Source organism: Myotis nattereri (genome assembly GCF_964212035.1).
Source record: "Myotis nattereri genome assembly, chromosome: 8".
NCBI lineage: Eukaryota > Metazoa > Chordata > Mammalia > Chiroptera > Vespertilionidae > Myotis > Myotis nattereri.
The window spans coordinates 9,327,927-9,341,152 of NC_138083.1; the positions used below are offsets into that span (position 1 = coordinate 9,327,927).

At 45.4% G+C, this 13,226-nt stretch overlaps 1 protein-coding gene across 4 annotated transcripts in view; it reads right to left on the reverse strand.

Moving 5' to 3' along the window:
- DOK5 (docking protein 5) overlaps nucleotides 1-13,226 on the reverse strand; it is a 134,038-nt gene that overhangs the window by 89,676 nt on the left and 31,136 nt on the right. The window contains exon 1 of one of the 4 annotated variants that reach the window (XM_081097123.1): nucleotides 2,974-3,012. The exons of the other annotated variants lie outside the window; for them this stretch is intronic. Within the exon in view, the coding sequence (XP_080953249.1) occupies nucleotides 2,974-2,988 (15 nt within the window). The 5' untranslated portion in view covers nucleotides 2,989-3,012. Of the gene's footprint in view, nucleotides 1-2,973; nucleotides 3,013-13,226 lie in introns of those variants that run through there. 4 annotated transcript variants of the gene reach the window in all.

Genomic DNA, 13,226 nt, shown 5'->3' on the forward strand with positions numbered 1-13,226 from the left:
CCCCTCCACACCTCCCCTCCACATCTCCCCTCCACACTCCCCTCCACATCTCCCCTCCACACTCCCCTCCACACTCCCCTCCATGCCTCTGTATTAACGGGGCGGAGACAGAGTCATTCCGGGAGAGGGTTTGGTGTTGAAAATTAGAGTGTCCCTCTCAAAGAATGGAAGAGAAATGAATTCCACGGTTGAGAAAGCACACTTCACACACACACACACACACACACACACACACACACACACACGGAGCGGAGCAGGTGTTGCCAGGAAAGGGCAGAAAGGTGAAGAATAACAGTCATGCTGTTAAAAACGACGAAGCCAAGGATGCAAGAGACGAGACCTGGGAGACCAGGGAGGACACGGCAGCAGGTTTTCATGGGCGATTTATAACAAAGACACCTGCTTCCAGAAAGCATGCTTGCCGTGCAGAGAGGTGGAATGGACGGCACCTGCAAGCTGGGTGGTTGTTGGATTTTGGTTTGGGAGTTGTTTGGGTTTTGTTTGGTTTTATTGAAGAACTAGAGGCCCAATACACAAAATTCATGCAAGGGGGCCGTCCGGAAGGTCGTTCGGCTGTCTGGTCTAATTACCACATTACGTTTTTATTATGATAGATGAGCAGAATTAAACACTAGCAACACGTTAACTACTTCTAACATATCGCCATCGCTGTGGTCCTCACCAGCCGGCACTGGGCGCTGACTGCATGGCAGACCCTGCCTAAGTATTTCACAAGCATTTTCTCATTTAAAGTCCCTCGGCTGAGTGACGAGGGCCTCCTAGCGACGTCTCCTTCATGGGATGGAAAAACGAAGGCCCAGAGCCCTCAGCAAAGTGACCATGGCCACACAGATATAGGTGTCACATTGATAGAGGGTGTCCCCCTGAAATGTATGCACTCTGTAACAGCTGACAGCTCAATGCATGTTTCTTTCTTTTTAGCTTTAACGCACTGGAATGAACAATTAACCAGAGTGTATATACATTTCGGGGACACCCTGCATACCAGCTAACACAGTGTGGTGTCCACACGGACATGGGGCCTGACTGCTTCCCAGCGCATGGTCTCCACCTTGAGCTCAAATCCCCAGTATCTGGCAAAAGCAAACCTTCAGGACCGCCCTCTTCTGGGGGGAACTGGTGGTCCAGCCATACTGGCATTTTCCTTTGGAGCTCCTGTTTCAGGAATGAATTTACTCCTCACCAGAAACATGGCTCTACAAAGTCAACAGCAGAGGAGAAAAAAAATGAGACAATTCTCAAAAAAAGAGGTTACGCTACAGCAGCTGTCCATGGACACTGCTGCTTGAAAACAGTATTTGGGGACATATTTTTTCTCTAAAATTACAAAATCAATTCAAAGCTATCATTTCCATCTCATTCAAACACCAGATCCCTGTCTGCAGGCACGTCACTCAGGCTTTCCATTTGGGAGAAAATGCTTAACGACAGAAAGTCTCCAGCTTGGCCTTCCTGTTGGAAGTGCAATCACTTCAGCATCCTTATCAGACCTCTACAGAAACCTCAGCTATTTTGAATCACTTCTCAGTAAAATAAAAGATCAGGCGAACAGCACCTTCATAAACATTGCCCACGATAAATAAAAGCCCATTATTTCATAGACATTGCTATTGTGCGGCGAGCAATTAATCTTCAAACATCTCCACGTCTGTCTAAGAAATCGCACCCGCCTTCCACAGGGCGCTCAGAGAGAGAAAGCAAAGGCAGCTTCCTGAGAACAAAGCCTCCCGTTTGCTCTGGGGGCTCACACGTAGCCGCGTGCACAAAGAGCCTGCTAATCTTGGAAGACGGAGGTGCTCCAGGTATTTCTGGAAAACACAGTTTAATTTAATTACGCGGCTCTAGGAGGCATCCAGCAATTAGACATCTTCTCTGTGTCTTCAAATGTGTGTGTGTGTGTGTGTGTGTGTGTGTGTGTTAAACCAAGCAGATACTCACTTGGTTTCTAATCAAACCAGGAGTCTGCAGCAAGAAGTGTCTGAATTCTAAGGAGATGGCCGTTACTTCCAATATTCTTAATATCCGACCTGTCGGCCTCTCCATTTTCTTTCACTTCCCAGCCGCCGCCCTGGCAGCCGGGTGGATCCGAGGGAACAAATGCACGTCTTTCCTGAATGCCCACCAGTCACATCGCTGTGGATCTGGCGCCCGGCTGTCGGAGCTTGAGGAGGGCCTCGCCCTCCACAATGCAGAGAAAGGACACCCCCAGACAGGAAGCGCTCTTTGCACAGCCTGTCTTTACCCACATGGTCAACAGAAGGAGAAGAAAGCTCCCAGGTTGGCCACTGTGAAATCTGACCTCATCAAGCCTAACAGAGAGGAATGCGGAAAAACATCTTTAAAATTCTTGGTTTGCTTTGCCACAGGCTTCCGGGCTGGGGATCAGAGGAGGTTGAACTTGAACTTGGAGGAGCCCCCCAAATTTAAAGGGAGGGGATGTGGGGAGAGCAGAAGGTGACAACCAGCCTGCAGCTGGGAACTGCCATGGAAAAGGCGCCCACTCCCGCGCACCCATCTAACATAAAAACGGGCTTTGTTCCCTGGTGTTTGGCCCCACAGCTTCAAAACATCAAGTGGGAAGCGTTGGAAGACCAGGGGAGATGAAAGGATTGCCTATGTTTTTATAATAATTTGTAAGCTGTAAAAATAGGCAGCGCGACTTTTAAGTGGTTGACCTGCAAGTGGATAATAATGGCTGGACCTAAAAGAGCCTCCACTCCATTCTACATAAATGGAGCCCATTTAACTCGCCCAACAAGGGGACCGTGGTCTCTGTCTCCCTGTGACAGACAAAGGAACTCTCAAAAGGTCAAAGAACAGGGTCTGGTGTCGCGAAACCGATCTGCGTCTAGATTTCACCACATCCCCTCTCCCCTCTCACAAGGGAGCCCCACAAGTGTACGAGCCCAGGAGAAATAAAACGATGAAACTAACAAAAACACAATGCGCTACCTGCTCTCGGAGCATGTCGGCGAAGGCTTTCTCTGAGCGTACTCAGCCCTGCGTAAACATGCCCCCGCGCCTCCGCTGTGTGATGCTGGGCACATCCATTCCCAAACTCCTGGCTCTGTTTCCCACTGAGTCACAGAGAAAACACAGCCAGCGCTCCCCGTGCGACTCCACAGCACAGTGACGGCCGCGGCCCAGGTTACAATGGTCTGTTTCAGTGTCAGCAGACAGTCCTAAAACCAGGTCACTCGGGAGGTGTGCAGTCAGGAAGCAGAGCTGGGGTTTCCGGGAGCTGTGGGCTGGCAGGAGGCAAGGGCTGTGAATCTCCACTGCATCCTGATGAAAACACATCGGCAAGTCTCGGCTGATGCTAGCCAGCGGGCCAGACTGATGTATGAGAACCACGGACAGGGAGGGACACACACCCCCTCCTCTGCCCCCATCCTTCACTTCTTCCATTTGGGCATGAATACCACTCCCCTCTCTGGTCCTAGACTTCCCTCAGTCTTTTGTCCCCTCAGCCGCCACAATACTTCCTTCCCCTCGGCCCTCCACCAGCTCAAAACGGGAGGACACAGACGTTAAGTTGGACCTCGGAGGAGCAGGGGGCACAGTTGAGAGGCTACTGGAGCGAACCACTGCTAACCCATTTCACAAGCCTTTAGCTGCATGATTTTTCAAGATTAACACAACTGCATCTAAACGCTTCCATTCTGCAGCCAGAACAAGCGTGGTCGGTGGTGCTGGCCTTGAACACAGTTACTTAACTAATAGTCACAACATTTCTACTGGGGCTTTGAAGTTAAGGGCCCTCAAAGAGGCAATGGTTGGGGAAAATACAGGAAGTATTTATTGAGCACCTATTATGTGCCAGGCACGTTTCTTTTACTTGTCTGGGCTTCTCAGGGCTGCATTAACTGAGTACGTTGGTTTGCAGCAAATGAAAATCCCATGTGGCCTCGCTCAAGAAGAGAGGAGCTTATTTTTAGTAGAAGCTCAGGCACTTTCCTCTGTAAAACAGTGTCACAAAGGACTAAGGCCCAAAGCAGAAAGCGCCTCAGAAAACCACTTTGTTCTCTCCCTCGGGTCTGACTCTCACAGAGGGGCTCCTCTCTGCCTCTCTCTGTGGTCTTCCTCCATTAACTGCTGAATTAATGAATGTTCGATTTAATTCAATTAAGTAACTCATTCGGTAAATATTGATGGAGTGTCTGCGGTGCATCAGGCACTGTTCCGGGTGCTGAATGGAATAGGCACAGTAACAAAACTGGCAAAAGCAGCTGCCGCTTGGGGATGTTAATTCCAGCAGGTGCACACAGACAATCAGCACCGAAGTACCGAACCACATGAAATAGGCTGGCATAGTAAGTAATAAGTTCTCTGACCCTAGCCAGTGTGGGCCAGTGGTTAGAGCAAGCATGTCAAACTTGCAGCCCACAACGAATATTTTTGCGGTCCAGTCAATATAATGGTATGTAAGAAATGTTTTAATAAAAATTTTGTTACTTAATTTGTACAATATCCTGTTATCCATAATGATTAATAAGGAACTACAACGTTTGCTAATGACTGATTACTATAATCGTGTTGCCTTCATTTCCCTTACGTGCCTTCCACGCAGGCGCACCACTTCTCTCCACTAATACCAGCAGCGAGTATTTTAGCAGCCGATGGCCATGGCATTAGTCTTGGACTGACTTGTTTGGTGTGCGCAACAGGAAATATTTCGCTTTCAGAGAACAAGAAAAATAGGTTTGCTTTACGCTTATTAATTTGTACAGTTATTCAGTGTCTGGTAAGTTAATGTTCAAGAAAAAAAATTGATTTTATTAAAATGTTCTATTATTTTATGTTAACGATGACTCATTGATTTCAGCCCTTTGTATTCAACATGTCTCTATCGAAATAAACCTATGTCTCTATGAAAATTGAAGCTTTTGTTTTTTTGCAGCCTTTGAGTTTGTTTGACATGCTTGGGTTAGAATGTCAGCCCTTGCAGCAAAGGGTCGTGGTTTGGATTACCAGTCAAGGGCATGTACCTGGATTGCAGGTTTGCTCGCTGCCCCTGGTCAGGGCACTTGCAGGAGGCAACCAACTGATGTGTCTCTCTCACATCAATGTTTCTCTCCCTATTTCCCATCCTCCTCCCTCCCTCCACTCTCACTGAAAAGCGATGGAAAAAAATCCTCTAGTGCAGAATAAAAATAAAGTAATAAGTAATCTGTATTTCTTTTTTGTCCTTGGTTCCTGGCACAGAGCACCTGAAATCCTTGTAACGTTTTGAGAGATAGGAAGGATAGAAGTTGTAGGAGCATCTTTCCTTATCCACTAACGAGCCCCTCTTAATCATGAGTTTATGCTAATGAGGTGATTCTGGATAGGCCAGGGGAACCAATCATTTGATTAGAGTTTGAAACTCACAGCTCCAGCCTCACCCTCACCCCCAAACTCCCAGTAAAGGAGAAGGGCTGGAGATTAAATAAAATCACCAATGGCCAGTGATTTAATCAAGCGTGTCTTCGTAAGGACACCCTTGCCAAAAAATAAAATCTCCACAGGAACCCCTGAATGACAGGGTTCGGGAGCTTCAGGAGTAGGAAACACATCCAGGTGCTGGGACCTGGGGAGGGCTTGGAAGTTCCTTGAAGACCCTCCCCTCTGTGCTTTGTCCCATGCATCTCTTCCTTCCACTTGGCTGTCCCTGAGCTGTCTTTTAAACAATGTGGTAAATGCAAGTGAAGTGTCTTCCTGAGCTCTGTGAGTTACTATAGCAAGTTATTGAGCTTGAGGAGGGAGTTGTGGGAACCCCAAATTCGTCGTCAGCCAGGCAGAAGTGGGGTAGCCCAGGCACCTCATTTGTGGCTGGGATCTGAAATCAGAGTAGCCTTGTGGGACTGAGCCCTTAACCAACCAGGTCTGTGTTAACTCCAGGAATCAGCATTGGAATTGAATTGAATTGTGGGACAGCCAGCTGGTGTTGGAGAATTGCAGAACTGGTGTGGGAAAAGATACACACATTTGATGCCAGAAGTTGTGTCATAAAAGACACTACAGCTGGTAATCAGGGACATGAAGCCAGAAAATGAAGGGCAGATCCCAGGGGAGAAGGCACATGCTAGTTCGGAGGTGGCTCACAGAAGGTCCTGCTGACAGGTGTCATCCAACAGAGACCAGAGGATGTGAGACAGAAAGTGTAAAGGCCCTGAGAGAATGTGCCTGCCATGACTCAGGAAAAGCAACGCAGCCCACAGAGTGAATGCACACGTGGTAGTGTTAGCAGCAATGGAGGTCTTGGTTCTCGAGATTGGCAAAGAAAGAATTCAGAGATAAGAACTCCAGCACAAGGGGAGGTTTATTTAGCAAGTAAAGAGAAAGTACACTAAAAAAAAAACAAACAAAAAAAACCCCACAAAATCAAGCCAGCCACTCAGAGAGTTAGTTGCCTTGGCCTTTTAAAAAGAAAGTCACGGAAGTGGGCCTGATGGGCTGTGTGGATTCAGGAAGCAAGTTTCAGAGGCAGAAGAAGGGTCCTGGGAGAAAGGATAGCAAAGATCCACGCCTGAGGAAAGAAGAGGGGGAAGGTGCAGGCGAGCTCCAGGGGCAGCACTGGGTCCTGTGCCTTAAGGGTTTTCATCTGTTTTCTGAAGGCGGAATTTTCAGAGAGGTCTCAGGCTAGGCCAGCCATGGGCAAACTACGGCCTGTGGGCCGGATCCTTGAAATGAATAAAAATAAAAAATAAAAAGACCGTACCCTTTTATGTAATGGTGTTTACTTTGAATTTATATTAGTTCACACAAACACTCCATCCATGCTTTTGTTCTGGCCCTCCGGTCCAGTTTAAGAACCCATTGTAGCCCTCGAGTCAAAAAGTTTGCCCACCCCTGGGCTAGGCTCTCGATAGAATACTCATCAGCTCTCTAGGTGTGTCCTTTCCGGGTCGTGTTCTCTACTGCTGGTCAGCACCAGGGTCGGGGGCCATTAGTCATTGCATCTGGTCCTGATGTCAGCCATGGCCTCACTTCTGGTTTGGCTGCTTTTCTGCATACGGAGCTGAAACACAACTGAGGCCTGGATGTTACCTCTAGTTATCTGCAGTCGACAGACCTAAGGCTTTGTTCCCACGGTTATTTGGTGCTGATCAGAACTTCACTGTCCTGAGATCTAATGCTCAAGGGAGTGATCATGCAGGGGTGAAGGAAGCAGGTGGGACAGGGCCATTTTGAGTCAGCCACCTGTCTCAGTTTCCCCATTCCACCTGCCAAGGAGTTTTCAGAGCTTCTTACTGCCCTAGTTCAGTATTAGGGAAGATCAGAGAGTGAGGCAGAGGCACAGTCACGCGGGGTTTCAGAGGCTGTGGGTGGGCTCCGGATTCTATTCTGCGTCCTGTTTGAGACTTGTGCAATTTTGAGCAGAATAGCGGCATGCTCTAACATACTGTCTTGTATCAAAAATCATCTCAACCAAAGATGGACAAGGATAGAAACAAGGAAGAAAGCCAGAAGCCTCTTGTAACAATCCAAGTGATAATAAATGGAGTTCTGAACTGTTTTGATAGAAGAAGGGGAACAAGGAACTAAATCCTAGATGTATTGTGAACATAGAGCAGCAGAATTTGCTAAGGAACTACCAAGTAAACGTGAGAGAAGGACAAGCCAAGGATCACTGAAGGTTGATAGGCCAAGGAGCTGCCTTTCACAGGGATGGGAAGGACTTTATGAGGGGCATTTTGGGGAGCTGGATTAGGAGTTTCTACTAAGATGTATTTGGTCCAATAAACTGGAAGGGGGAGCAATGAAATGAAATGAACGTTGCAACAAGAGTCCAAGGTTCAGCAGAAGCTGTTAGGTCAAGCATCAGTGGACAAGTACATGTACCACATTGGGTTTCTGAGGACCAAAATGCTAAGATAACAGTATTCTCTCCCCTGACAATTGGAAATGAGGTGTTGCTAAATGCCTACAAATCAGATTTGCCACAGATAATATGCAATTTCTAATGCATCACCTCTCCTTGAAGCCAAAACAAGTATTAATTCAAAGATAAAATCAGACAAATTGGTTATTTCATAGCACAGAGCCAAATCCACAAATACAGTTATTGAATGCATCATTCACTTTCAAATGAGCTGGTATAAACATCATGTTTCAACAAACCATTCCTCTCTTAACTGAATCACAAGGGGATGGTGTTATAGATTTAATGATATTTGTTTAAAATACAAGCTAGTTATTTGGGATAAAAAATAGTTCAAGTCATATTCATACTTGAAACTTTGACCTAACTGAAACATTGTGCTTCAGTAGATGGTACAGAAATCTTATCATTCCCTCAAATTTGATATATGGACACGGATAACTTTTACAGTTCTGTAGAGGACAATACATAATGTGATCATTCCAGGGTGGTTTTAAATGTTAAAGAGGACAATAGAAATAAAATAAATAAAGCTTATAATTTATAAGTTAAAAATAGATGAAATGTTAATTAAATATCTAGTATTTATATAGCATTTACTATGGAATGAATGCTAAACATTTAACATACATTACGGCATTACTTTGTTTCCTGGAATTCCTACATAATAACATTTGGTCCTTGCAAGAATTCCCACTTATACCCATTATGCAGGTGAAGAAACTGCGGCCAGTTTAGCCCAAATTGGGTGTTAACCAAATGCTAATAGGCATTGACAAGGGACACAGAAGGGGTTAGAAAATTAAATCTTCTAAACTACAGTGGTTTAACATTGCACAAAGGGTAAGAAGTTGTATTTCAAGTAAATCAGCCTGCTAATTCTCTAAGACAGTGATGGCGAACCTTTTGAGCTCAGCATGTCAGCATTTTGAAACCCTAACTTAACTCTGGTGCCATGTCACATATAGAAATTTTTTGATATTTGCAACCATAGTAAAACAAAGATTTATATTTTTGGTATTTATTTTATATATTTAAATGCCATTTAACAAAGAAAAATCAACCAAAAAAATGAGTTCGCATGTCACCTCTGACACGCGTGTCATAGGTTCGCCATCACTGCTCTAGGGATTTTGTACACAGCAACATGTATTTTCAAATTCTCAAATAAAAGACATCGAAAAATTATTATAGAACAGAAAACATTATTTCTCATATGTTATACTTAAAAGTGAATGCATAGCTATGAAGGAACTTAATAATATGAGGAATTTTGAGCCCAGGAGACAGTTTATAAAACCAGAATTGCTTCTGAGAAAAACCTGTTTTAAATTCAGGGTTATAGGATAAAAGCAAAGATGCTAAAGACTTAATTGCTGCTTTAGAAGTGGGTCCCCCCCCCCCCCCACCCTGTAAATTCTTTCAGGGAAGAAACCAAATCTAAGTTCCATATTTCTCAACCTAACAGAAATTTTGAGCTTTCGTATTGTGATATTGTAAAGGAAGAAATATAAATTCATCTCCATCCTTATGTCCTGGTACAGAGCTCCTAAACCCCGAGTAATTTCCTGGGTGCTGGAGCATCTTTTGTTATTCATAATAAGCCCCCTTCAACCATACCTGAGTTGACAGGAATGAGGTGACTGCTGGTGGGCCCCCAGAGAGCTTCAGGATGGGGCTGGTCGCCAGAGAACCAACCAAGTGATTAGGGAGCTGGAACTTCCAGCCCCACTCCCTGACCTCCAGGGAGGTGAGAGGAGTTAGAGATCGCATTTAGCCAATCATGCCTACTTAATGGAACCACCACAAAAATCCTAGACAGTGGGGTTCAGAGATCCTCCGGGTTTGTGAATGCATCCACGGGACAGGAGGGTGACACACCCCAACTCCGCAGGGACAGACCCTCCTGGAGACTCGTCCAGGTCCCGCCCTACGTACCTCTTCATGGGGCTGTTCATTTGTATCCTTTACAAAATCCTTCCTAACAAACCAGAAGTTGTAAAGCATTTCCTGCAATTCTATGAGCTGTTTTAGCAAATTAGCACATAGAAGAAGGGGGTCATGGGGACCCCCGATTTCTAGCCTAGATGAACCAATGGGAAACCTTGGGGGCCCACTACTTGTGATTGACATCTGAAGTGGAGGGCAGTCTTGTGGGTGAGCCTTAAACTGTGGGGGTTGCAATAACTCTAGGTCAGGGGCCCTCAAACTATGGCCCACGGGCCACATGCAAATACAAATATTGCATTAGTTCCCGTTTTGTTTTTTTACTTCAAAATAAGATATGTGCAGTGTGCATAGGAATTTGTTCATAGTTTTTTTTTTTAAACTATGGTCCAGCCCTCCAACGGTCTGAGGGACAGTGAACTGGCTCCCTGTTTAAAAAGTTTGAAAACCCCTGCTCTAGGTAGTCAGTATCATAACTGAACTGAACTGCAGGATGCCAGTGGGTGTCCAAAGTGTTGGAGAACCCAACACACACTGGGTGTCAGAGCATTTTGTGGGTAGAAACTGATCATAGTTAGCAGTAATTGAATGAATGAGTGAATGAAAACCTGTATTAATGTTTTCATCCTTTAGTGCTCGGTTAGGTGTTGGGTCAGTGAAGGGCACACACCTGGAGTTAAACCATCTCAGGTGAGCCCATCTCTATCACTTGGACCAGAGTTTTGTGAAGGTAAAGCTCTCAGCATAGGCTGTTTTTCAGGGAAGATATAGCTCCGACACAACAGCGTACTCTACCAGACCTAAGAAAAGAAATGTCCCCAAAGCTAGAGTAGCTCCAAAGAGTGAAATTTAAATGATTTCTTCTCTCACCCATGTCTTTCCATCTGCTATAAAAGCCTCTTTAAATAACGCAGGACTCTAGATGCATACACACATACTGTCTCCTAAGCGGCAATCATTTCAACAACACTGCTCGGTTCTTTTTAGGCTGAATTAGAACCTTAATTTGAATAAAATCAACCCCCACATCATATTCAAATTTTTTTCTTACAGTAATTAAATATGTATGTGCAGCTGACAATGAGCTCTCCACATGCGTAATTAAATATAGCTCCTCCTCCCACTGTAAGGGGTTATATAACCAAACACACTTCTGCCCACTTAAAGAATGCCATGCAGGAAATGAGAACCCAGGGCTGGATTCTGAGATGCTGCCACCTTTAGCCTAAGGGTGTATGAGGTGCTGCAAATGAACGCTTTACACCTTGCTCTTTGCACCCCTGTCCACTTTAAGAGTTGATATAAATAGAACCAGAAAGAGATAGATGGCATCAGGGACTGCTGTCAGCTAATGCATTACCCAATTACTGCAGCGTCAAGAATTACATAAAAGCACACTCTAGGCATGAATGCCATGGCCTGACAAATGGGATGACTGCCGGCAATCTGACGTCTCTGTGTTACTAACGTACATCCCTGGGCAGCTGGCATCTCGGGCGGCACAAAACCATGCTTCCTCTCATTGGCAGCCAACGTAAGAAATTATCCATGTCCTTAGTAAAGAAATTAACTTTCTGGAATGGGTTAAGCAACAGAGAACACAAGCTCAAAACTCTGCACATTTGCATCTCAAGTGACTTTGGTAGAATGTTCATTAGAAGATTTCAAAGTAAGATTTTGTAACCAATAGCAACAAAATATAGGCGCCCTTCAAAATGTACACACACACTTTGAATAACAATAAAGGCGGTGTTTATTAAAATGCCCTTCATTTTCAAAATTGAACTATCAGCTATTAAAGTGTGTATACATTTTTGGGACACCTATCTATGTACTTCATTTGCTCTCTCCTTGACTCTTTGTAAATGGTATAGAATCCCACAGTATGCACAATTAATTGTTATTTGCCGACTTCTCTGTGAGTGGGCATACGTGTTGTTTTTAATTGATGCCACCAGAAACCGTGATGCAACAGCCATCCGATTGTACCTGTATATGTGCGTGTGTTTCTCTCTAGGTAAGTAAATAAAATTTCTTGCAGAACACTCTGGAACACATATACCAAATAACTCTATTTCCTGGGATATGTATATTTATGCAAATGCTAGTTATCCTCTGAAATTATATTAGGCGAATTGGTAGCAATGGTTACCCCTGGGGAGGAGCTAAAGGCAGGAGGCTGTGGCCGAGGGACACTAACCTTGGCGTCTGTTTGTAATGTGTTAACTTCCTACCAGGAAATTGTGCTGTGCATTATTCATGGAATTAAAGTTAATCAAATGCCACAGCAACCTACGTTCCCAAATCAGACTCAGCGGGTATCAGCTAGTAGAAATCCAGGAAGAGTCAGAGAGAGATAGAAAAGGGGAAGACCCTTGATCAGGGCATGAGGCATAAAGGGAACATGCACAGAAGTCAGATGAAAAAAACCCAGAAAGGCTGGACCGATGACTCATCCCCCCCAGGGCTGTGTTCCCAACAGACTCCCAAGAGCATTTAGGAGAAAGGACGAGGCCATCATCTCTGAGAGGTTAGTGGTAGCTGGCTTTCCCTGAAATGCGCTGTGCCTACCCCATCCTGGAAAAGGGAGCCAGCCCCAGCGGCGGAAACCATTCGTTCATTGTGCCTTCCCTGAAACCACTCCCTTCAAGGCTCAGGGCCCTTCTCCTTCTAGAAGGCTGCGTCACTTTTATGCCAGAGTGAGAATTATTTGTATGCTTTGTATGTCAGCATTGGGCCACTGTGACTGGGGGGCACATAGCTTGACTTGAGAGTAATTATCTTGCTCACTGGCTGGGAGGGAGGGTGTGAGGCAGAGGAGATAAATGCTGGGTTCTGGATTGTTCATAGATTGCTGACTTTCTGGATTGATTGTGCAGGCCCCTCCTTTTATTGATGTCCACCTTCTGTTGACAGACATCTACCCTGGGAGAGAAATGAGATGAAACTCTCTTTCTTTTCATTGTAAAAAGCATTTGAATTCCTAAGGTGTGATAAGGCCTCCCAGCCACCCACAGTCAAGGTACGCAGTTTAATGACTGGGGAGGCGTGGTGTAGGGGCAGGGCCTAGCTTGTCGTGTTCATCGTATTGTTCTCAGTACATGTGCCTGGCTCAGAGATGGCAACTAATACGTGTTGCTTAAACGAGTCAAGTCAAGGTTTCCTGTGTCACAGGTGCTCATCGCTCCATTACCTTAAACTGCATTTTCCCTCCGTTTTCTTCTTGAGAGAGAGAGAGAGAGAGAAACGGAAAGACAGAGAAAAAATGGAGAAAAGGAGGGAGGGAGCCAGGGAGGGAGGGAACGGGGGCAGCGGGGGGCGGGGGGGACACACAACCTGTCCTTGAACATGGAAGCGCACAATGAGTCCTGTAAGTTCACGCAGCTCCCACCAC